Below are 22,906 nucleotides of genomic sequence, written 5' to 3' on the forward strand. Positions count from 1 at the left end.
CCTGGTTACCGCGGCGGCTCGGGGGCTCGCGCGCGCTGAGGCGTCACTTCCTGCGCGCCGCCCATCGCGCGTCCGGCAGCCATGGAGGCGCTGTGGGCTGCGCTGGACGAGGTGGCCCTGGAGGGGCTGGACGGCGTCACCCCGGGCGCGCTCTGGGACCGGCTGGCCGGCCGCGTCCCGCCCTTCCCGCTGCCTCTGGAGCCGGGTGCCCGGCAGCTGCTATGGGCTACGCTGGCTGCACAGGCCGAGCTCCGCTTCTATTTGCTGCCGCAGCCTCGCCCGCCGCTGCGCCTCTTCGACCGGTGAGGCCTGGCCTGGGCGCCGGGGCCCCGGCGGAGCGTGGGGGAGGATTGTGGACGCCGCAGTGCCCGGAGGCGGGCGGCGGGCCCGGGGCTCAGCCGGGGGGGGGGTCGTGGTGCTGAACGTTCCGAGTTTACCTTCCCAACGGACTGGGGGGAATTGCGGGTCGCAAGCAGTTTCGCCGAAAACGTTTTATTCGTTCCCAGATATGAGGAAATCGATCTTGAGACGGGAATACTGGAGACCAAGCGGGATCCCGTTCCCTCAAGCGACATTTACCCGGTGCATATGATTGTGGATGAGGGCCTCCAGGGCTCCTGCCAGTATTTGAAAGAGAGGCTGGACGTTACTGATCGGATCAGGACAAAGGACATGCAGCCCTGTTGCACATATGTGGAGGCTTATGAGAAGTGAGTAAGGTTTGATTGGTGTGGTCGTATTTTTAATACCCACGTACAATTTATTCGTTTATCCTCTTTAGAAATAAACCATACCCCAATCGAGAAACACCAAACAAGCTAACAGTAAACAGTCCAACTAAAGAATTGCTAAGACCATTCCCACCAACACTGAAAGGGCAACCCACTAGAATACAAAACAAGAGCAAACCGCTCTCCCTGCTAGCACTAATGATGTTACCTAGTTTGGGTAATGAAACGTCTGTAAGAAAAGAACCAAGCTCACAGAGCACCAAGGACCCCACGTGTATCTCTGGAGGGAGCTTATTGCAAAGGACTGGAATAGGCAAGACTCTGGGTGCCACCAAATTATATTTTAATTTATGGAACCTGAAGTCTGCTCGCTCATCTGGATTGAATTAGGCATAGACAACTGAAGATAGGTGCTTCTTCAGATACCCATGGGGGACTTTAGAGGTGTGATCACCAGAAGAAAAATAACAGTTGCTCATTAATTGGTGGGCTGTGGGAGGAATTGTCATTGCATTGTGTGATTCAGCTTGAAATGGTCTACCTACAGTTCAGGAGGTTGGTGATAATATTGCTAGAGCACAGAAAGTGCTGTTTTTCTTTTAGAGATTCTGGAAGTGACTCTCTTCTTACTTTGCAGTTGGGGAGAGAGGCTGGTCATTGTTGCCTCCCAGGTATTGCGCCACAGGGCACTAATAGGTTGGGAAGGGGATCCAGACTTAAAGCTTCCTGACTTCTCCTACTGCATTTTGGAGCGATTAGGACGAGCTCGCTGGCAAGGAGAGCTCCAAAAAGACCTCAGTGTGGCTTTTAAGTAAGTTGTAAGCATTGGCTTATTCTGGACTAACTGATGTTATAATGCCAGGAAGGAGGGTTCTATGCACAGATATTCCCAGAGATGTGGAGAGCTACTTATCTCAGGGATTAAATACTATCTTAACTTGGTTTGCTATTATTTTGTATGTTAATTATGGCTGCAATTTCTCTGTTAGCCTGGAGGATGCTTCCCTTCATAGGGAAGCATAAAATAATGCTATAATAATGAATTCCCTTGCTCTGAGCTAAGCTTCAGTTTCATTGTAGGTGTTAAACCTTTGAGGCAAGGGACCATCCCCTTTGTTGGCTTAGCAATTATCTTAAGATTTAGGCTCTTTTAGGAAACTTAGTTGGTGCAGAAATGTAGGTTCTTGTTTGCCTTCTTCCAGTTTTTGTTATTAAGGAGGGTTGAGGAGGAATTAGCTGTTGTGCCATGTTCCAAACACGATGAAGACTACTCTTTTATAGGGTAGATGCTGGAAAGCTTCACTATCATCGAAAAGTCCTGATCCAAAATGGGCTGATCTCTATGCAGTCCCATGTGATTAGGTTGCCCTCAGGGATCCAACAGCATTCCATCCTTCTGCTGCTCAGCCGCTTTCATATTGACAGGTATGCGCTTGGCAAGTTCACTCTGGGCTTTCATTTGTGCTCCTCTCGGGCTGTTGAGCATGTCTGAAAGCCCCAAATTTCACTACTCCCAGACTGTCTCTAATCTTCATATAAGGTTTTACCACTTTTGATTTGCTTTTTTGATCTGAGTTTCCTTTCTTCTGCATTTTGGAGATAGGGGATGAATCTCTGCCTCTGGTAACTGATTGACTAAGGGAAATACTTCAAGAAAGAGAATGCCTGTTTCATTACAGAAATGTGCTTCTTGGGGTCTCAGAAACCCCTTGAGGAAATTAGCAGAGGGCCATGTGTCTTGGCAGCAGTCGGTTTTTGCAAGGTGTGTTTCCGTATGAGACAAGACATTGGCAATCTAGCATTTGCTCATTGCTGCCTCTTGGGTTTTAGGAGGAGCAAATACGATATTCTTATGGAGAAGCTCTCTGGCATGCTGAGCAGCCGGCCAGGTCAGATGGAAACGCTGGGCAATATAAAGGAGGAACTGGTAAGATTGAGGGCTTTTGAAATCAAAGACTGTGCATGTGATCTGCCCCTTCAGTGGGCAGAATCTTCAGACCTGGCGCCTGTTCTTTAGAGGCTCAGAAGCATTAAAGATGTCTACCTTGGAGACCACACAAATCCTGGGGATTTTCTTCAGCCGAAAGGTGGAAGTTCAGCTATAGGATCTCCAACAGCACCCTTATTTTATTTCCGTATAGGCTCCCTGCCCGAAATTCTGCATGTCTGCTTGTCCTCTTTCCACTTTTTTCCAAAAGCCTCCTATCCTGTTGCCAAACCTTGGAAGTTATAGGCACAAAAGTACTCCAAGCTCCATGTCTCCAGGTCTAAACAGTTGTTGAATCCTTGCTGTTGCTAGGCTCTTGGTAGCTAACTCAACTGAAAGCAAGATTCCCATCTTTAATACAAGTTAATGAAAGAGTAAAATATAAGGTTATATCCTGGCAACTGGGTTTGTTTTACAACCCAGTATATCTTTTAGTCTATTGGAGCAACTGGCAAGCTTGCTGCTCTCTTCCTGAATATCCAAGGTGGCTGTTTTTCACGTGAACTTTTATGAAGCTCTGAATAGGCACTGGTGGAGGTGGGAGGAGGGTTGTCCCAGGTATTCCCTCATTTCTTTATTGGCTCCTTACATGTATGGATGAATCAGAGCTCATCAGTTGGTTGAGAGTATTTCCAGACCCCTGGAGGCCGATTCCATATTTTTGTTGGCACCAACAGCAGGACCTTCTCAAAGCAGACAGTATCTTTGTCTGGGGAACCCCACAGAGAATATTCTGCCTTGCTTTTCATTACATTAAATTGTTATTAATGCAGGATTGTAATAAAATACTTGGAGAGGTGGTTTCGAATAGCTGCTGGTAAATTAAAGTTATTTCCATTGGAATGGTCTGTGTGTGTGTGTGTGTGTATGAGAGAGAGAGAGAGAGAGAGAGAGAGACGAGAGAGAGAGAGAGAGAGAGAGAGAGAGAGAGAGAGAGAGAAAGAGAGAGAGAGAGAGATAGAATGCAAAACTAGTATTAACTTTTCATTTACTTTGTTCAAAAATGCATGAATGTGGGAAAATTATACTTTGAGTGTATCTTAGTTAACTGATACTGGGCAAGTGGGAAAGCTTGGCTGATTGGGAAGTATACACATTAACTGAAGAGTTCAGTGCCCTCTTCCTCCTCATTCTGCTGCGCAGGGACTCTGTGAAAAAACCTTTAAGCGCCTCTACCAGTACATGCTGAATGCCAACTTGGGCAAGATGGTCTCTGTTCCGCTGCAGGATGTGTGCTCTGACGGGAGGCCTTTCAAGACAAAGAAGGGTAAGCCAGGGAAAAGTCACTTGGGGCAGCCCAGGAAAAAGGTGGAGTGGGGACTTGTGATGTTCCTGAGGATTCAGATCTGCCTGGGTGGACATACCCAAACTTTAAGGCAGTCACAGGGTTGAAGGAAATACACAGACCAGAGTCTCCCTGCACTCAGTTGCCTCTTTGGCATTGGAGCTGGCTCACCTGTGCCTTTGGGAGATGCTGAAATCAGGAACAAGCGAGTGGTGCTGAAGCAGAGTCTTAGACTGCCGTGATGCTGGGGGTGGGAGAGGACTGGATTTCTTTGGCAGTGTCATCCAGCAAGTATTAAATTGGGCTTCAATACTGTGTCTTCGATGCCAGGATTAGGGGAGATTATGCAGACTGTCTTCAGCCATTCCTTAATCCTTTTGTGTTTGTTCATTCTCAGGAACACAAGTTATGGTTCGTTGTTTAAAGCTAGTAAAGGAATATCAGAAGAAAGTGGCTGACTTCCATGATGATGAAGAAGAAGAAATGATTGCCAAAACTGTGCAGCCTGTGGACATTGTGTATGAAAAGGACATGCTGGCACAAGCATATGAGCTGAGTGGGTATTGTCTGGGCTGCTTTTTTTGTGCCCTTCAGCTGATGCCACCTTGGCTGCAGGTCATTGTGGCAGAGGGACTCTGTCAGGACCCACTTCAACTAATCACCCAAGAAAGCAGGACTCTTGAAACAGGCATTGTCTCAAAAGGAACTTTTATTAGGGGCTAGTGACAGCAGGGAGTGTAAGGCGAGATCTGAAGAAAAGCCCTCCTGAATGATATAATTAAAGCAAGCAATAGTGAAAGTTACCAACATAATCCCCCATGCGCCCCCTCCCCCCAACAGAATGGCAGGCCCCAAAAGAATAGAAGACAAAAGATAATAGGCGAGGGGTTTTGGGGTCTGACATACAACTCAGTGCTAAATCTGCCAAAGCAATGAAGTCTAGCCTTACTTAATTTTTCAGTACAATTTAAATTGTTTTGGATTTGAATTTTCAAAGAATATCAAAGATATTCTTACTTATTTGCTTATTTATTGGGTTTGTATGCCAGCCAGTTCTTGGCAATATACAATGTAACTTCACAGTAGCATAACACAAATAATATATGAAGTTTTCTGCTTATGCGGTAAGGTTCGTGACCGTGTGCGGATCAAACTTGCAATGTGAGTTTGGCACTTACTACCTCCGGCCTTGTTAACCTGCAGGGTTGTTACCCTCTGAATTAGCCATGGACCCTTCTTCCTAGCTGAAATGTTTAATCCCAGACCCCAGATGGGATGGAGATTTTGCCACACGTCTGCCCAAATCTCCTGACTCGCAGAGACTGTTCTGAGCAGGATTATCAGCCCACCCCTCTGGGTTTCTTCAAGCAGCAAACTTTCCTCTGTACCACCCCTGAAGTTTTAAGAGCCTGGCAGCCCCCCTTCAGCAGAACCAGAGCTGATGCTCCAGAAGGATATTCCTGGCCGTGACCAAAACTAAGCCTACCTTTGGTAACCCCCTGGTAGGAAGAGTTGGGCCGGTAGCTAAGGGCGAGTCTGGCACGGCTGAGGTCTGGAGCGTTGCTTCCTTTTTCTCCAGGTGGGCTGAGTTGAAGCTGCTTCAGACTCTTGCTGATGCTGGGACTTGGTGCTCGGTGTCCTTCACATTCACTCATTCTTACTTTCTCTACCTCACAGTTGAAAGCTGGGGGACTAAAGGTATTTCTCAGGCAGAACTTCGAGCTGCGATGAATGTGGGAAAGCTGGAAGCCCGGATGCTGTGTCGCTTGTTGGAGAGATACAAAGTGATCAAGGTAATGTTCCGGAGGCCGATTTGTGGTCAGTAAAAACTGGGGGAAGGATTGTCCGCCGGCTTTGCCCTGTTTCCTAAGGACCTTTGGAGAGCTTTGAGGACAAGGCAGAGGTGACAGCTGTGCTTCTTTTTGTTCAGGGGTTCATGGAGGACGAGGGCAGGCAACGGACAACCAAATACATTGCAGGGACGTATGCAGAGCAGAGCGATCTGAGCCAGCAGTTTGAACGGGAGAAGGCTCGGAGTGAGAAGCTGGCTCAGGCCAGCATAGCTTTTGCTCCTGGTGACACTTTGCCTGGAGAAGGGCTCTCACTGGCAGAGGAGGAGGAGGAGGAGGAGGAAGAGGAGGAGGAGGAAGGGCAGGTGGTGCTCCTGGAACTGGAGAAGGAAGAGGAAGAGAAAGACGGTGGAAGGCAGAAGAAGGGCAATGCACAGACCCAGCCCGGGCTTGATTTTGGAGGAGGAGGTGGGCTTTGCCAGTCAGCAAGAAAGAAAGGTACTGAATGGGCTTTGCATGTTGCCCAGGCTGAGGGCACCAAAAGTGTTGAAGGTCAAAACTCGTTCATTCTCCCTAGGAAAACCCAAATCTTCCCTTGGGGTATCCCTGGTCACGTCTTGTCTTTATGGTATCAGCTTGTGCCAGGAACCCCTGTTTTTGCTCTTCTTAACACAACCAGTCCAAACCTTCCTCTACATTGATTGAAAACTGAGTTTGGGGCACTGGGGAAATTTCCAGACACTGAAACGGGATATTAACTCGGATGAGAGAAGTCTCAAGAGCACTTTCCAAAAATTTGGAGTTGCTCAGAGCACTTTCTTCTATTATGGTCAATACGAGATCGTAAACATACCCCGTTTCTTCCCCCCCCCCACACACACCCAATAACCCTGTGCGGTGGGATGGGCTGAGAGAGAATGACTGGCTGAAAATCACCTAGCCACCTTTCCAGCGAAAGGGAAGCTTAAAATCACTCCCTTCTGAGGTTTAGGTCAATGCCTTCTCCACTACCCCAGACCGACTGACTATATTAAAATAAAAAGTTATCAACCAGGTTTAATGGCAGATTGCTTATCCAATACTTCTTTTCTTTGGATTCAATTCCTTGCTCAGCAAAGAGGGTGGTTGGAGGGCCCCCTTCCCCTGTGGAAACTGCCCAAGCCACTCACTCGGGGTGTCCTTCTTCCCAAAGCAGCTAAAAAGAAGAGGTCATCTTTGCTCCCTCTGGAATACTTGGAAGGCAGGGATTCTGCTCTGGACTGGCTCAGGTCAGAAGCCAGCCGCTCCAACTGCGCCCGTTTCAAAGCTGTCTCTGGGGATGCAGCCGTGGTTGAAGAAGTCCTGCCTGAAACCCTCAAAGTAAGAACCAAAGGCTTGCAAGCTGGTGATGACAAAGCCAGGCAGGGGGATGGGACAACTGTCTCCCTTTAGCCCGTGTTTAGACAGTGGAGACGAGCCCTAGAAGGAGCTTCCCTAGGCACAGACAAGTTGAGCTGAGCAGACCTTGACCCACTCGAGGCTGAGGAGGACTCTTGTCTGGTCCAGGGCCAGGTTGGCTGTCCTTGCTCTCTTTTGTGCTGCGGCTATTTTCCAGGGAAGCTTTCACAGGGGACCCCACTCCGGCGTTCTCCTCTTGAAGATGGGACGCCACTGAACTCATCGGCTTTTTACCAGACTTTCTTACATACAGTTTTCTGACTCTGCCCTAGAAGAGTTGTGATGAAAAAAAGAGAGAGAAGAGCACACAGGCACCCCCAATGGAGCGATCCCATGAGACCTACCGCCTGCTGAAACGTAGGAACCTCATCATCGAGGCAGTCCAAAATCTGCGCTTGATCGAGAGTTTGTTTGTGTAAGTTGGAGTGGCAGACCTGCCTGCCAGGTAGCGAGCAGGGCCAGGTGGCAGAAATGCTCGGCAAATGTGCCACCCTTTTCCCTTCAGGTCCTCATAAGCTACCTTGAGGAGAAGAGCTGCTATTGTGGTGATTCCTCCTCTCCTTCTGCCAGAAAGGAATCCTCAGTTGATTCCTTCTTTCAGGCTTCAGAAAATGATCATGGATCAGGAAAAACAAGAAGGGGTCGCCACCAGGTGCTGCAAGAAATCCATTGTTCGCTTAGTCCAGAAGCTCTCCCAGGAAGGCCTTCTGCGCCTCTTCCGCACGACTGTTATCCAGGATGGCATCAGCCGCAAGGTAGCTGGGAGAGGTGCTTCCCGGGTAGGCAGAGCAAGGGGAGAACCTGCTCTTTTCCCCTCACGGGGTTAGTTTTACCCTTATGGAGGAGTCTCGGAAGCGACAGTCTTGCCAAAAGGCTAAATTCCAGGGAAGGAGGCCGCGTGTGCAGGGCTCAGCAAACACAGCCCCTGCCAGTTGTTCCAGAAGTTTTCTTGTCAAAGTGCTTCAGATTTTTTTTAAGGGATTTTTTTTTCTTTTCAAATAAAGAAACAGTTGGACTTTGGAATGAGGGAGCAGCCGACGTGCCTTTTAGGAGGCTGCCTCTCCTCTCAGGGAGCATTTGCACACTTGCCTCTGTGCCGCTTTGAGCCCCTCTTGTTTAGCTTGCAGAAGCTGGAGCTGCGGGGCAAATTTGAGGCCTCCCCCCATCTTGAGGGCTCTCTCCCAACTAGAGAATGAAAAGACCAGGGAACTCCACTGCTTCTGCCTTTGGGGCAGCTCCTCTTTCACGAGGAGCCAGTTTGGTCTAGTTGTTAACGTACCAGGCTAGAAGATGGGAGACCATGAGTTCTAGTCCCGCGTTAGCCATGTAAGATGGCTGAATGACTTTGGGTCAGTCCCTCAGCCCAAACCACTTCACAAGGTTGTTCTCACTGGGAAAATAGGAGGAGGAGGTTATCTTGATGAGTTTGCTTCTTTGAGTTTTGTAAAAATAATAAAGGTAGACACAAGTAAATGAATAAATGTGGATCCTTTTCTTGACAGGTTGAATTTGTGGTGGATCCATCTGTGACTCCCGGTGACCCCCTGGTAAAAAGCGCCATTGAGCAAGTGCGTTTCCGGATCTCCAATTCAAGTTCTGTGAACAGGCATGTTCCCAAGGATCTGGGGGTGGGGGGGAAGAACCACATGTAGAGGTGCGACCCTTCTGAGGCCCAAGAGAAGGGAAGGTGTTCAGAGACGCTGTGGGCTCAGAAGGATGATCATTGTCTCCTCCTCCCCCCCCCCCATGGGGCTCCTTTCCCTGCGAACGGGCTGGGATGACTTTGCTTGCAGAGATTTTGAGGGTACTTCCTTTGACAGCTGCTTGCCAACTGCCCCTTGTGAATAGATGGGGATGGACTTGCAAGAGCTCTCCCAACCTCGCCGATCACTGACGGTAGTGGAATTTCTGTCCAGGCAACAGATTTTTGAGGCCATGATTTTGCTCCTCTTGTTCTCCCTAATTTTCAGGATCAAAGTTCAGACACCGATGTCTCCAGATCCAAAAGGGCAGGAGCCTGGAGCTGGGACCACTGTGGAGGAAAGGAAAGATTGCTCTTTTTCTTGCCAAAGCGAGATAGTTGGTGAGAAGGTGTGCATTGCCAAATTCAACTACCGTCCCGTTACAGGTAACAGGAGACCTTTTCTGCTCTGCCATGGCTTAGTGGGAGGAGCTTGGGGGCTGCAGTTTGAAACATAGCAGGTGTTCGACTCTGGATTTCTGAAGGGGAAACAGCATCTGTTTCTTTTCAGTGCCGGGCCTTGGACGCTCCTTGGGCTTCCTACCCAAAATGCCGCGCTTAAAGATGACCCACATCTTTGTCTGGTACCTGATCTATGGAAACCCTGTCAGCTTGGGGAAGAGGAAACCTGACTGTCACACGCTGGGAGAGGACACAGGCTGTGCCTCCTCCTGCCCTCCCCTTGACGCAGCAGGTGACAAGGAGTCTCTGCGAAGCCCAGAGGTTCCTGCCCAAGGTGATCTGGAGCTGGGAGAACAGAAAGGTAAGGATCCAGCTCATAAGCAACGTTCCAAGGATTTTGCACAACCCTCAGGAAATGCCTCCCAACCTATTCATAGTTTAGCCAAGGCAGCCTTCTCTCACAATTGTGGCCTGCCCATCTCAGTAACGGGCAGCTTTCTGCACAGGGGGCGCGGTGATCTCTATAACTTGTCCTCTCTCATTCCCTCTGGAGTCAGTTCTTCTGTCCCCAACCCCAATTCAGGCAACCAGGTCTTTTTGAGCTGCTGTCATGGTCAGCACAGCTCCCAGTGTGCCTGTCTGTCTGCAGCAAGCTGTTAAAATAAAGGCAAGATGAAAATGGTGACCCTCCATTTCTGGGGTTGGCTGAAAATCAAACGTATCCTGAACATCCCGTAGGTAAAATGGCCGGAGCCCTGCACCACTTTCCATTTCCCTTGCAGTGTATGTAGATGAGGCCTCCTGGAAGCGTCACATCCCTCCTCTGCCCATCCACCGAGAGTTTGGATACGGCTGGGCACTTGTTAGTGACCTTCTTCTCTGTCTGCCTTTGTCCATCTTTGTCCAGATAGTGCAAGTCAGCTATAAGGTGAGAGGCTTCAAATTAAGAACTGTAACAGAGCCGCTTCTTCAGGAGCGAATGCACTTGAAACCTAGGCCTTTCCTGGGAAGGCGGGGGGGAACGGGACTAGTGGGCCTTCAAAGTCCTTGCCAGGTCACGCGTCATAGGCTGAAGTTCCTTGAGGAACCTTTGTGCTTAGCTCTCAGCTGCAGGACGAGGTGGATAAGGCTCGGTCGCCAATCTTGCATTCTGCTATATGAAATTAATATAGGTAGATAACCTGGAAGATTATATGATGGACTCTGTGAGGAAACATACACTCATCAGAAACCTTCCCAGATCGGTTCGACAGCAGCTCCTTTACAAGCGGTGGGTTCTGATTAATTGGGGCTCTCCTGGCAGTGTTTGATTCTAGTTGGATGTAGAATTTGGGCCAGAGTAGCTCACTGTTAGGAATTGCCCTAAAATGACACTAGGTACAAAAATGTCCTTCGATGGGATGATTTTGGTAGTCAGAGGATGGAATATTACATGACCATTACCTATCCTTTGACTAGCCTCATTGATTAATTGGTAGCTTGATTATGTGCCATCAAGTCAATGTTGTGGTCTGAGTGACCACAAATTTTCTACATGAAAATCTCTTCCCCTAATCTGGTCCTTCAAACTTCCAATAATGCCCCCCATCGCCACTGGAACCTTCTCTTTCCTTCCACCTTTCCTAGTGTTAGAGCCCTCTCCAGAGTGCTGGGTCTTTTCCTAACGCCTGCAGCCTCAAGGAAGGACTCTGCGGCTGGAGGGTTTCTGCGCTGCAGTCAGTTTGGTTCTTGTGGAAATTCATTGAGCAAAGGTGGCTGCCACGTATTAGGTCTTATATATTGTATGTTCAACTCTTTATTTGGATTTGAACTTAGACCTCGCACTTTGATGACTGTACAGCATGTTTACCTTTTAGAGCTGCCTTTGATTTAACAATAGAGATATTTTGCTGATTTCTTAAATTGAGAAGCAGTCGAATAATTTTCAACTGCAGTTTATCACTACAGCAGGTACATCTTTTCAGTAATGGAAAGCCTACAGCGGTTATGTTATATGGGATTACTGCAGTTTGGCCCCACAGAGAAATTTCAAGAAAAAGATCAGGTAATGTGTGTTATTATTTCTGTATTGTTTTTCTGAAATTGAATGCTATGCTGAATTATTTATAATTAAGGCAAGAGAAACAACATTCTTCAGGGAAAGCGTTTCCTACAAAAACAATGGTGTCCTGTTCTATTAATCATCACATACAAGATGAGCAAACCCTCATAATACGATGCTCAAACTTTAAATGAAAGTGGGGCTTTCCAAGAAATACATTTTAATAGCTACTGAGTGACCAGGTGCCTTTGCTTGTTTTAGAATAAATCTGGATGCCAGGATCACTGCTTTGCCCCTTTTCTGTTGCCTGAATCTAGAAATCTGGCCGGAAGGGGCTTTGGTCTGAGCATTTCCAACCTCATGCAGGTGTTTGTGTACTTGAAGAAAAAAGCAGTGATTGTGGATACCACCATCTGTGAACCCCATTACAACCTGGCTCAAAGCAGCCGCCCATTTGACAAGCGCCATTATACCCTGAGCACTCTCCAGGATGTGGAGAACTTCTGGTTTGACCTGCAGTGTGTCTGCCTCAACACACCCCTCGGTATGATGCTGGCAGCTGGTCCCCAACTGTTGGTGGCTGGCTGTCCAATTCTTCTCCATCCCTGTCATCTGGCTCTTCCCTGTCCCCCACTGCCAGTGGATTGGTTTGTACCTCTGCTGATGGCATCTGTTGGTTCCTTCAGGGATTATTCGCCAGCCCCGCACAAAAAGAAATGGAGCTCCAGCCGGGGAGGCTGACACACTCTCAGAGGTAGCCCTGGAACAAGAATCAGCAGCCCACAAACACAACCTGGAGCGCAAGTGTGCCATGCTGGTGTACACAACGTATGTCTCCCCTGCTGTGTGGTTGCGGGCAGGACTCAGTCTTCCTTTGCTTGGAGATGGGTTGAGGAAGCAAGCTCTATGCCGTCTCTCTCAGAGGGGCCAGAGATGCTTCTTTCCCTTCCCCCAGGATGACGGCTTACACTTTCTGTTCTGCTAACAGTGGGGGGGGGGTCCTGGTAGAAACGTGGCTTGGTTCCTGGGAGGGGGCAAGAAAAGGACCCCAGATTCCTGCAGCTCCTCCGGATGGAGGGCGGATGCCCTTGAGACTTGGGAGAAGAGTTGCTCACCCGGCCATTTCCTTTCCCTCCCAGGGGACGCAGAGAGGTGGAGGATGAGGGCTCTGTGCCGGGGGACGGGCTTGGGGCAGGCGGTTTAGACTCCAGTTTTTACAGCCACTTGAAACGCAACTGGATCTGGACAAGCTACATCATTAATAAGACTAAGAAGGTGAGGCTTGTCTCCAAAGCTGTCATTTTTCTCTTCCCCACTTTTACTATATGGTTATTATTCAGAAGACGACTTGGGAATGGCAGTGCCCCTTTTTCTGATAAATATTTGGATTTCTGCCTTATTCTTGGAAATGTCTTTTTAACTGTCCCAATTCTGACTGGTACAAGAAGGCGGCAGACTATCTGGATCCCTATCCATCGTGAAGGAGGCTGGGAACCAGACAGAACAACCCCCCCTTCAAATTCAGTACTTTGAAGTAACTTGGGGGCAGTGCACCCTCCTGGTCCTGCTAGACTTCTTAGCAGTGTCCCTGCCGTCAGCTGTGGATGAGGGTGGGCAGCGGGAGGGATCCTGTCCCAGTGGTTCCCCCTGGGGGAAGGGAGAAGGTAAAGAAACATAAGGACTCTCCTTGTTAAAGTAGTAGTTTTTCTGTCCACCATCCCAAATCTGTTCTTCAACAGCCTTTGCTCTGTTCTTCTCCCACTAACTCCCCCCCCCCTTCTTTACCACCAGGAAAATGCAGTTTCTGAAGCTGGGCACCTGGTCAGGCTGCAGACCTTCCTGCCCAAGCGCTCCCTGCCATTTGGCCCAGGAGGTGAGGGGACAGAAGGGGGGGTTGTGAATGCAATAACTACAAGGATGGTTTAGGAAGGATTTCCTAGGATGCCTCAGCCACAGAATAGAGCAGCAGAAGCCGACCTCGGGATGGTTTTTACACTACAAGGGGATATATGGCTTCTATGATTGTTGAATAGGAAAGGGTTTGATCAGCTCGTATTTCAGTGACCAAATTCTCTGCTGTTTTTGATTTGTGTATGGGTTGCGTCTTGCTTCCCTTCAGGTTGAATATCAGCCTGTTGAGTGCTATGTTAGTCTATTCCTAAAACATTGATAGCAGAGGGTAGAAAGCAATTGCAGGGATTGAGTTCCTCAGCAAATCGGCTAAGGAGAAGGCAGCCACGATGCTGTGGGTTTTCATCCTCTGCGTTCTTCTCCAGTGTTTCTTGTCACCCTCAGGTGCCCACAGTGCTCTCTGGAAAGAGAGTCTGTTAACTTCAGAGCCTGCTCTACAGAAAGAAGACCTGGCAATTGAGAAAGAGGCAAACCTGAACAGAAGCCAGAGAGTGAGGGGGGGGAAGAGCCAGAAGAGGAAGCGGCTGAAGAAGGACACAGCGAAGAAGACGAAGAAGAAGAAGAGAAAGAGAGGTAATACAAAAGCAGGAGGCTCTTGGAACTTCCGCCCAAACCAGGCTTCCCCACCGCCAGAGACCTTCCTGGCAAGTTCTTGTCGTGGTTGGCCTTTCCGCTCAGTTTGCCCTTTTAGAATTCTTTGGATTTAATTATTCATTGCTCAGAATTGAGAGAATGCCCACTTACTACAGCCCTGGGCAGCATGTAGTTAAAAATAATCTCAGGCAGAAGCTCTATAGTGGCACGGATTGGTGCCCTGCTTGTGAATTAAACTTTGTTTGCTTTCTCTCCCTCTGCTCAGATGAAAATCCTGAGGCGAAGAACCAAAAGCCACGCTACCACGATGAGGTGGACCGAAGGGCTCTGCAGAGAATGACCCGCCTGCGTGTGACATGGACCATGCGGGAGGACAGCCTGCTGATGCTCTGCCGCATTGCAAGCAACATTCTGAATGCCAAGGTAGTGGCTGGCATCAGCCGGGCTGAAGAGCAGCGAGCGGAGGCCCATCCTCTTGCAGCATCACCACTGCCAGGCCCTGGGCGGGAGTGGAGGCGAGACTCTGAAGCCGAGCTGCACCTGCCCAGCTGCTCTTTTCCTTCCTGCAGGTGAAGGGGCCGTTTGTCCCCTGGCAGGTGGTCCGAGACATCATGCATGGCAGCTTTGAGGAATCCCTAGACAAGACTTCTACATCTGTTGGGCGGCGGGCCCGCTACATTGTCAAAAACCCCCAGACCTACCTCAACTACAAGTGAGCGCTTGACTCGAAACAGCTTTGACTTGAAATGTTATGCGTTTGCGGAGCGGGGGGTTAATTCTGACCTCCCCTCGGCTGCTTTTAGCTTCATCAGGGCTTTGCTCTCCAGGGCTCTGATCTCCAGCAAACAACTTGGCTCCCTTGGGGGAGAAGGTGGGCTGCCCCAGGATGGAGCCCAGCGCTGCTGCCTGTCTGTCCAGACTGTGGGAAAGACCCCTGGGTCTGCATATGGGGAGGACCGAGCAGTCCAGAGGAAAGTTGCTCCTCAGGTTGGACTTGTTATCTTTTGCAGAGTGTGCCTTGCTGAAGTCTACCAAGACAGAGCCCTGATTGAGGACTTCATGAACAGGAAGAGCGATTACCAGGATCCCAAGGTGAGAAATGTTGCTGGAGTTCATTCTCCTGGATTCTTTCCCCAGAAAGGGGGAAAGCCTGTGTTGCTGTCCCACCTCCAGCAAAAGAAAAGGACAGCCATTCATGAGAAAGAAGGCCAGGAGTGGGAGGGGGGAGAGCCATGGGGCCTGCTAATTCCCTTCCTCCCAGCAACCAGTGGGCAACTCCCAGACTTGTTCAGGCCAAAGCCGTGTAGCCTCAGACTCAGCGTGTTCCTGCCAAAGGAGGTGGGCAGCTGCAGCCAAGATGCTGAGTTCTCAAACGTTCTCAAGCTCTGCCCCCCTGTTTCAGTCCGGCTAGAACTGCTCCCAGGGTGTTGGTGCTGTTGAGGCAGGATTGTGGGGGAGTGGGGAGCAACAAACTGCTTGCCTGACCTGCTTGGCTCATTTAAAATCCTTTGGCACGTTAGCTTTCTCCCGCCTGGAATTCCTAACCAATCCAGTCCAACAGCTGATTCTCTCATCTGTTTGAAAACTGAGGAGAAGAATATTTCAAGTTTGTTATTTCCCAAAACTGCATGTTCCTAAGATAGGATTTCTGGTGTTCTTGTGAAAAGGTTTGTTCTGAAGAGTTCAAGGACTTTGTAGAGAGACTGAAGGAGAAGTTCAGCTCCACGCTGGGGATTCCCAGGCCAGCCGTTCCGGACACCTTGCAGGAGCTTTTCCTCAGGTGGGTGGCAGCCTTTGCCAAGCCTGCTCGTTTTTAGGGCTCTGTGTTACCAGGGGGGCAAATGCCTTTGTTTCTCAGTCCCCGGCTGGTTCCTCTTTCCCAGACTGCCTTTTGATTAGATGGCTGGGGAGAATGTGCTGTGCAATTGGGCAGCTGTGGCTTGCGGGCAGGGGTCGTTTTCAGTCCGGCTGCAGAGGGAGAGCTCCTCTGCCGCTATGCAGTTGCTTCCCAGCTCAGGAACGGGGCACAGAATTCCTCAGGAAAGAGGCCAGGCCCCCGTGAGCATCCAGCCTGAGGAGAACTGGCTTCCTTCTGGCCTTTCTCCAGGTTCCGGGTTCTGGCTATTGGAAATGGAACCAGCTGTGGCATAAAAGAAGACGAACTCTGCAGGTGAGGCTTCGGGTTTTGCTCTTGGGACTCTCTGCTTGCAGAGCCAACACCCTGCTCCCCTAAGAGGGGCTTCCTGTTGGACTCCCTGCTGGAGAGTTGCAGTCGGACACCACGGGCCTACCTGGGCTGGTGGGTGGGCAAGCCGAGAGGGCGGGCTAAGGCTCTTCCCTTCGGAGAGCTTAATGGGGCCCCTGCTGAGCCTGCCCTGGCTTTGCATTCTGCGCCATGAGGATGCTCGAACTGAAGCGCCAGAGCCAGGCTTGGGCTAAAGCTGTGATTTCCCTCCTCTTCCTCCTAGCGTGGCTGATATACACTTTCTGGTGCTGCAGAACCTGATCCAAAGCACCCTGGCCCTCTCCAACCACCAGATGAAGTCCTTCCAGTCCTTCCAGGTGAGAAGAAGCAGGCTGCACTTGAGGGGTCTAAAGCATACTAAAAAGTGGTGTGGGAGATAGAAACCCGATTTGCTCTGCAGCAGAAAAGGCATTTGAAAATTCTGCAAATGTTGTTGTTCTGTCCCACCCCGTAAGTGCACTTGGTTCTGGACTTCCCTTTGCCTCCCGCAGTCTACGTCTCTGACACCGGATCTAGGAGAGGCCCTAAGTGTGCAGAGTCGGGTTAGGGTGTTGGCCAGGCACCCCCTCCTGTCCACAGCTAGATCTACAAAGTAGTTGTAAAGCACGGGAGGGGGGGGCACCCCTCCTCCATCCATAGATGGGAATGGGGGAGCCGCCAAAGGCACTGAAAGGAGCCTTTCCTTCGGCAGACCTTCCGCCTCTACCGCGACTATCAGGATGACATCCTAGTGAAAGCTTTCTTGGATTGTCAGAAGAGGAGTTTGGTGAACCGTCGCCGGGGTAATGACAGCCTGGGCCCCAAGAAAAGTCGGGCACTGCCCTTCGTACCCATGTCTTACCAGCTCTCTCAGAGCTACTACAGGTTAGTGCCTTGCCTCTCCTTCCATCCTGAGTTGGCAGGGCCAAACATGAAGGATGTGTAACCAGGCAACTGGGAAGCGGTCTTACCCAGTGGCTCTGGCTAAGAGCCCCTGCTTTCCAGAAATCGGGGAGCCCCCCGTCTCCTGTTTCTGAGGTAAGTCCTGTCTGATGAGACAGTTGTCCATCTCTTCTCTCCCTGTACCTCCCAGAGTGTTTGCCTGGCGGTTTCCCAGCACCCTTTGCAGCGAATCTTACCAGTTTTTCTTAAAACTCAAAGAAGCCGGAAAACAGGATGCCATTTCCAGCTTTTCCTTTAAGGATCAAGACAATCTCCTTGGGGCTGAAATGGTAACGTTTCCTTTAGATGGGCCTGGAGGCTACTGCTCTGCTCTGTTGGCCCTCTTCTCTCTCGGCCTGGTTTCTGTAGATGTTGCAATCCCAGAGCAGATTGTTGTGGTTGACAGCACCATGGTGGAGAACGAAGTCATCAAGAGGTAGGAAGCCACAGTGCCTCCAGGACATTTTCTCCAGCCAAATTTGGGTACTTGGTTTCAATTAATGTTTTTCCTCTGCTTTTCTAACTGAATTTCTCAAACCTTTAATTGTGCCCTGCCTTTCTCTTGGAGGGTAGGCTGGCTGCAATTTTCCGCAGGCTGAACCAAGCATAAGTCCAGCCTTCTACTTCAATCCTGTTGACATTTCACTCCTCCCTCCTCTTGTAGCCTAGGGAAAGATGGGCTGGAGGAGGAGGAGGAGGAGGAGGAGGAGGAAGATGATGATGACGTGGAGGAAAACCCAGTGAACAAGCGGCAGATTGAGGTGAAGGCCCGACAGGCTTCACGTACTAACTACCTGCTCATGAGAGGCTATTGTGCCCCAGGGATCATCAACACCCGGAATTTGAGTCCCACAGACAACATTGTTGTTGATTCCTGTCAAGTGAAAGTGAGGCTGAGAGCAACACCTGCCCAAAATGGCCTCTTGGCTGAAGGTCAGTCTCCTGGGTAGAGGTGTTCTTGGACAAGCGGTCCCACAATAGTTTCTCCTTTGTTCTGTTTCAGAAGAAGCCATCATTGTGGTGGCCTCTGCTTGCCTTTGACCTAGACCTGGTGAGTAGCTGCACTGAAGGACATCTGTTTTGTGCCTACAGTCCCATCTGACTTGGAGAACATGCCGGTTGGAGCCTCTTGCCTCCCCAGTTCCTTCACCAAATGTCTCAGGGTCCTAGAAGAGGGTGATCCAAAACTTCAGTTGCTGGACCATTACAGTCACAGCTCTGGAGATGCTGCTGCGGCCCTTGAAATCTTCTCTGCCATAGAGGCCACTTCACACTTTGGGGTAGACCAGGTGAATATCGCCAGGCAGTTCCAGCATTATGAAGAAGCTGTTATTGGGCGCACTCGGGTCCTGCAGCAATATCTTCAGGTTGGTATGGGCAAGGGAGGAAAAAGCCCAGAGTGGGCGCTTCTTTGTGGTCTCCTAACCAAACTGCTGTCCTCTAGAGCACTGGACAATTATGCTCATTCTCTCCCTCCCCTCCCCTCCTCCCCCGCGCAGTTCTTAAATTGTGTTGGCTGGGAATGGGTCCCATTGTTAGACCTGTTTTGAATACATGGTGTATTCCTCAGATGAATGTTGATTCCTTGTATATTTTATCTGGCTGTCTTGTTTAAAATTGTGAGCCGTCCAGCATTTGCCTTGGAGTCTGGCAGCATCTTAAATCTAATGACATGAACAAATGCTGCAGTTAAAACACATTTGGCTCAAATTGGGGAGGATGAATTTCCTGATCTTTTGTGGGTCAGACACCTTACAATATCTGGCTGTTTTTCGCCTACGATCTTTGTGGGTCATGACGCCCCTGTCCTTCCATTTAGGATCTTCTGGATTTGGAGCAGGTGTTGGAAGTAGGTGGAAAAACTACCCGGCTGGTGGCAAAGAGGTTTGCAAGTCCGTGGCTGTTGCATTCTGTGGTTCTCAAGGACATCAGACATAACCTTCCAGGCACAGAGCCGCATACAAAGAGGGACCTTGCTGAGCAGGAACGCGAGGAAGGAGCAGCGGCAAGAGGAGAACCAGCCAGGAAAAGGTCGAGAGGAGAGGGGGAGGAGGAGGAGGGGGTTCCAGAAAGAAGGGCTCTCTCCTCAAGCTCCCCATGCTGGGAGGGAGCCAGGACCCCTGCGGCGCAAGGAGAAGCCGCCACGCAGAAGTGCAGGAAAAAAGCCCCGGATGGGCAAGAGCCCCATGAGGATTCCTTGTCTTTCCAAGAGGATAATGAAACTTCCAGCGGTAAGCCTGAAGCCCTCCTGAATGGAAACAAGGGTTGCTCGGAGGGGTTGGAGAGCCAGCTGGCTTAAATTTTGCACACAGGGCGGTAGGCAGGCCCTCTTTCCCCCCCCCCCACCAAGACAAGAAAACCTCTTATCAGCACATCTCATTGGTGATCCTTGTCTCAATGCTGTTCCCTTCAAAACTCCTTGAAATGGAACACAAGACTCGCCACTCAGCTAAAACTTGGTTCAGTAGCAACTTTGATAATCACACTAATTATTCAGTAGAAATAAGGTGGTGTTCCTGTGGTTCATGGTCTTTCCTGCTCTTCTCTAGGATGTGCGGCAGGGCAATCTCTTCAGGCTGAAATGGGACGGTAAGCGTGCAGATAAAAGCACACTTTGTAGCAGTCGTGTGTTTGTTGTGCAATTGGGAAATAAGGATAACCTGAAAATAGGTGCATTGATTCCAGCCATCTGTATGTATGCACGTTAAGGCCTGGAATTCTCAACTTGGGCTGTTATCATTGGGACTGCAACAGGAGCTTCTGTTTTTCGCTTAGTTTTATGCAGAGGAAGCTCTGTATGAAATTGCCTTGCCTGGATTAATTTCCAGGGTTTTATGAAAGGTGTTCTGTGCAGATACGGTAAGAGTGCAAAGCAGGGGTGGCTCTGGGCTTTCCAAATGCCAAAGCAGCCTCTAATTTGATGCCAAGATGGGAGGAGACTTGGAGGTAGGACAGGCAGGACATAAAGCAAAATGACAATATTGCACCGCAATTACTGGGTGCATTTTCACAAACATTTCCTGATACCAGAAGAGAGGCTATTTGCAACCGCAGTGAATTGGTTCATTCTTCTCAGCAGGGATAGCATCTGCTTTGTGGGGCGGCCTTGGCGCATTGTGGATGGCAGTCTGAACAAGCCAGTCTGCAAAGGGATCATGGAAGGGGTGCTTGGCCACATTATGACAAAACCTGGCATCACAGAAGCGGCCCTGCAGCACCACTACCTGGGCGTCCTGCAGCCAGTGGCTCTCCTGGAGATCCTACAGGTAGGTGTGCTTGGCAAGGCAAGTCGTGTAACTGGCTGTTTATTCTTAGGCACGTGCAACTGTTCAGATCCAGAAGGGCAAGGAGATTTGGGGGTCTGACACGGGCACCATCCGAAACCACTTTCCCAATCTGGGGCAACCCTTTCCCTGACCCCCAGAATGCCAGAAAAAAGCCATGTGTTCCCCAGAAGCTGACCTCCACGTCTCATTTCCTTTCTCCCCCTCCCTCCCTCCCTCCCTCCCTCCCTCCCTCCCCGCAGGCTCTGGAGTCTCTGGGCTGCATCAGGAAATTCCACTTTGAAAGGCCGGCTGCCGCCGCGCTCTTCTCCAAGCCTGCCTGGGAAGAAGCGATCGCCGGCGGTAAGCTGAGCGACGCCGCAGCCGCCTTCTACGAGCCGGCCATCGACTGCACCCTGAGAATGGGCAGGGTCTTCCCCTACGAACGGAACTGGAACAAGTGGGGCCCGGGGGCGCCCCCGTGAGCTCGGAGGCGAATAAAGCGATTTTATTGAAGCGACTCCCGGCTCCTTTCCTCCGCCGGGCGCCTTCCCAGGCCGCTCAGTCCCGCCAGCGGTGGCCGCACCGGGCGCTGCAGCACTTGTAGAAGGTGGTCATGGGCTCGTCGGCCGAGCGCGTCTGCAGCTGCATGAAGTAGGCGCGCGGGTGGCCGCACTTGGGGCAGGGCTCTGCGGAGGGGGGAGGAGAGGGAGGAGTCAGCGGAGGGAGAGGGGGGACCCGCCCCGCTCCCGCTCCCGCGCCGACGCACCTGCGGTCGAGTCCACGTTCTCCCAGGCGGCGGCCCCGCCCAGCACGTCGTCCACTTCCTTCAGCTTCGGGTAGCGCCGGCTCGTCACCTGGCAAGGCGGAGAGAGGGTGAGCGCGGGTGGGGGGCTTGGCGCGCGAGAGAGCCCCGCCCGCCCGAACACACCTTGCGCGTGACGTTCCGCACGTAGGGGCAGGTGGTGCAAGCGAAGCGGTGGCAGCGGGCGCCCTCTTCGGCTACCAGCACGTTCCCGCAGGCCGGGCAGAAGAGCAGCATCTCGGCGCGTCTCGGACGTCCGCCTGCCCGATAGAGGCTACTTCCGGTTCCGGCCGCGCGGGAATCCGGACACGACGTCGATGGAGGAGGAGGAGGAGGAGGAGGCGCACGCGGAGGCGGTGGCCCGCTGGCAGGCCGGCCTGGCGCGACTCGTCAGGGACCCGCTCCTCTGCGACCTCCCGGCGCAGGTGAGTGGCCGCGGGAGTGGGCGGGGGGGGCGCCGTAGCTTGCGTGTCACGCGGCGCATGCGCGCTTTGCCCTGCAGGTGACCCCCGAGGAGATCGGCTCGCAGGTGGCGCTCGAGTACGGCCAGGCGATGACGGTGCGCGTGCGCAGGGTCGACGCCCCCGAGGCTCCCATGCGTAAGTTGCGGACGGGGCGGGTGGGAAAGGGCGGCGCGCCCTCTCGCGGCCGCCGCAGGAGCGACCAGCTGCACCTCTTCCCGCAGCCGTAGTGGTGGTGCAGAGCGCGAGCGTGCTGGAGCTCAAGAAGGCGCTGCGGCGGTTCGTGCAGCTGCGGCAGGAGCGCCAGGGCGGCGCGCGGCACATCAGCTGGTGAGTGCGCGGGCGGGGGGGGTGTGGCGGGGGGGGCTGGCCGAGGAGGCCCGCTCATCGCCGCCCCGCTGCCCCGCAGGAGGCACGTCTGGCGGACCTACAGCCTGACCTTCGGCGGAGAGAAGCTGGCGGACGACCGCAAGAAGCTGCGGGAGTGAGTGGCGTCACGGGGTGGGAGGCTCTCCGGGGAAGGCGCCGGTGGGCTTTGCGTGACCAGCGGCGCTCTTCTCGCCTTCTGGGGAGCGGTCGGAGGACCCACCGCCTCTAGGTGACCCCTCGCCTGCCCTGCCTCTGCCGCTTCTAGGTACGGGATTCGCAACCGGGATGAGGTCACTTTTGTGAAGAGGCTCCAGCAATGAACTCCCAGGCAAGTCCAGCCTCTCAAACCCTAACCCGACCCTTCCTTTATTCCCTGCTGGCCTCTCCTGGCAGTTAACGGTAGTAGCTGTCTTAGCCCCGGAGCCTTGGCAGCTGGATTTGGTGAAGCGATTTCCCACCTCCAGCTTTTCAAAGTTAGCATTGCCTGATCTTGGATCCCCTAGTAAGTTTTCCCTTTATTAACAGGCGACCATCCTGGTGCTCTTTGGGAATTTGTCTGAGCCCTTTCTGAGTGAATCTCTTAAAGAGGCTCTAGGAGGAAGCAGGGAAGAAGCCGCTTCTGATCTGCTTTGCTTTGGAGTAACCCCCAGAATTGGTGCTCAGTTCTGCACATATGGTACAGCTGCCTGTGGGGTGATTGAGAATCCACATTTGAAAAAGTGCTGGATAGCCAGCCAGTAACATTAAAATTTCTTAAATTATAATGAAGTATGCTGAAAGTTTTTTCTGTAATTAAATTACCATCCATCTAGTTTTACACACACACAGGTTATTTCTGCACTCAGTTGTGTAGTATATAGCATCAGTAGAATGTGAATCTACAACCGATATGGGCGATTGTCATTTTTCTTAGTACTTGATTT

General features: G+C 51.3%; 3 protein-coding genes across 8 annotated transcripts; 2 read left to right on the forward strand and 1 right to left on the reverse strand.

Annotated features, from left to right (window-relative positions):
• Nucleotides 1-80: 80 nt before the first annotated feature.
• On the forward strand, nt 81-20,864 carry GTF3C1 (general transcription factor IIIC subunit 1). Of its 6 annotated transcripts, none has more exons than XM_083372658.1 (37): nt 81-302; nt 507-710; nt 1,369-1,542; nt 2,013-2,156; nt 2,562-2,658; nt 3,862-3,985; nt 4,401-4,559; nt 5,681-5,796; nt 5,934-6,291; nt 6,986-7,152; nt 7,503-7,645; nt 7,832-7,985; nt 8,733-8,836; nt 9,201-9,358; nt 9,483-9,734; nt 10,156-10,301; nt 10,546-10,643; nt 11,321-11,417; nt 11,781-11,958; nt 12,101-12,242; nt 12,554-12,689; nt 13,206-13,287; nt 13,710-13,898; nt 14,185-14,342; nt 14,489-14,631; nt 14,930-15,011; nt 15,587-15,699; nt 16,027-16,089; nt 16,388-16,481; nt 16,856-17,028; nt 17,237-17,521; nt 17,750-18,018; nt 18,178-18,452; nt 18,905-19,316; nt 19,635-19,674; nt 20,162-20,351; nt 20,612-20,864. In XM_083372658.1, the coding sequence occupies exons 1-37, from the start codon at nt 82-84 to the stop codon at nt 20,831-20,833; spliced, it is 6,162 nt and encodes a 2,053-aa protein (XP_083228784.1). In that variant the 5' UTR covers nt 81; the 3' UTR covers nt 20,834-20,864. The 6 variants fall into 6 exon arrangements, with proteins under 6 accessions (XP_083228784.1, XP_083228785.1, XP_083228787.1 ...); XM_083372659.1 differs by having other exon boundaries at nt 20,165-20,351; XM_083372661.1 differs by having other exon boundaries at nt 7,506-7,645.
• On the reverse strand, nt 20,826-21,484 carry POLR3K (RNA polymerase III subunit K). Its single transcript, XM_083372671.1, has 3 exons — nt 21,280-21,484; nt 21,118-21,205; nt 20,826-21,037 (listed from the first exon to the last, which is right to left on the reverse strand). The coding sequence occupies exons 1-3, from the start codon at nt 21,388-21,390 to the stop codon at nt 20,910-20,912; spliced, it is 327 nt and encodes a 108-aa protein (XP_083228797.1). The 5' UTR covers nt 21,391-21,484; the 3' UTR covers nt 20,826-20,909.
• Nucleotides 21,355-22,747, forward strand: SNRNP25 (small nuclear ribonucleoprotein U11/U12 subunit 25). Its single transcript, XM_083372670.1, has 6 exons — nt 21,355-21,578; nt 21,656-21,752; nt 21,839-21,944; nt 22,024-22,098; nt 22,249-22,311; nt 22,509-22,747. The coding sequence occupies exons 1-5, from the start codon at nt 21,471-21,473 to the stop codon at nt 22,301-22,303; spliced, it is 441 nt and encodes a 146-aa protein (XP_083228796.1). The 5' UTR covers nt 21,355-21,470; the 3' UTR covers nt 22,304-22,311; nt 22,509-22,747.
• Nucleotides 22,748-22,906: the final 159 nt, after the last annotated feature.

The sequence above is a fragment of the Vipera ursinii genome (genome assembly GCF_947247035.1).
Source record: "Vipera ursinii genome assembly, chromosome: 13".
Taxonomy (NCBI): Eukaryota; Metazoa; Chordata; class Lepidosauria; order Squamata; family Viperidae; genus Vipera; species Vipera ursinii.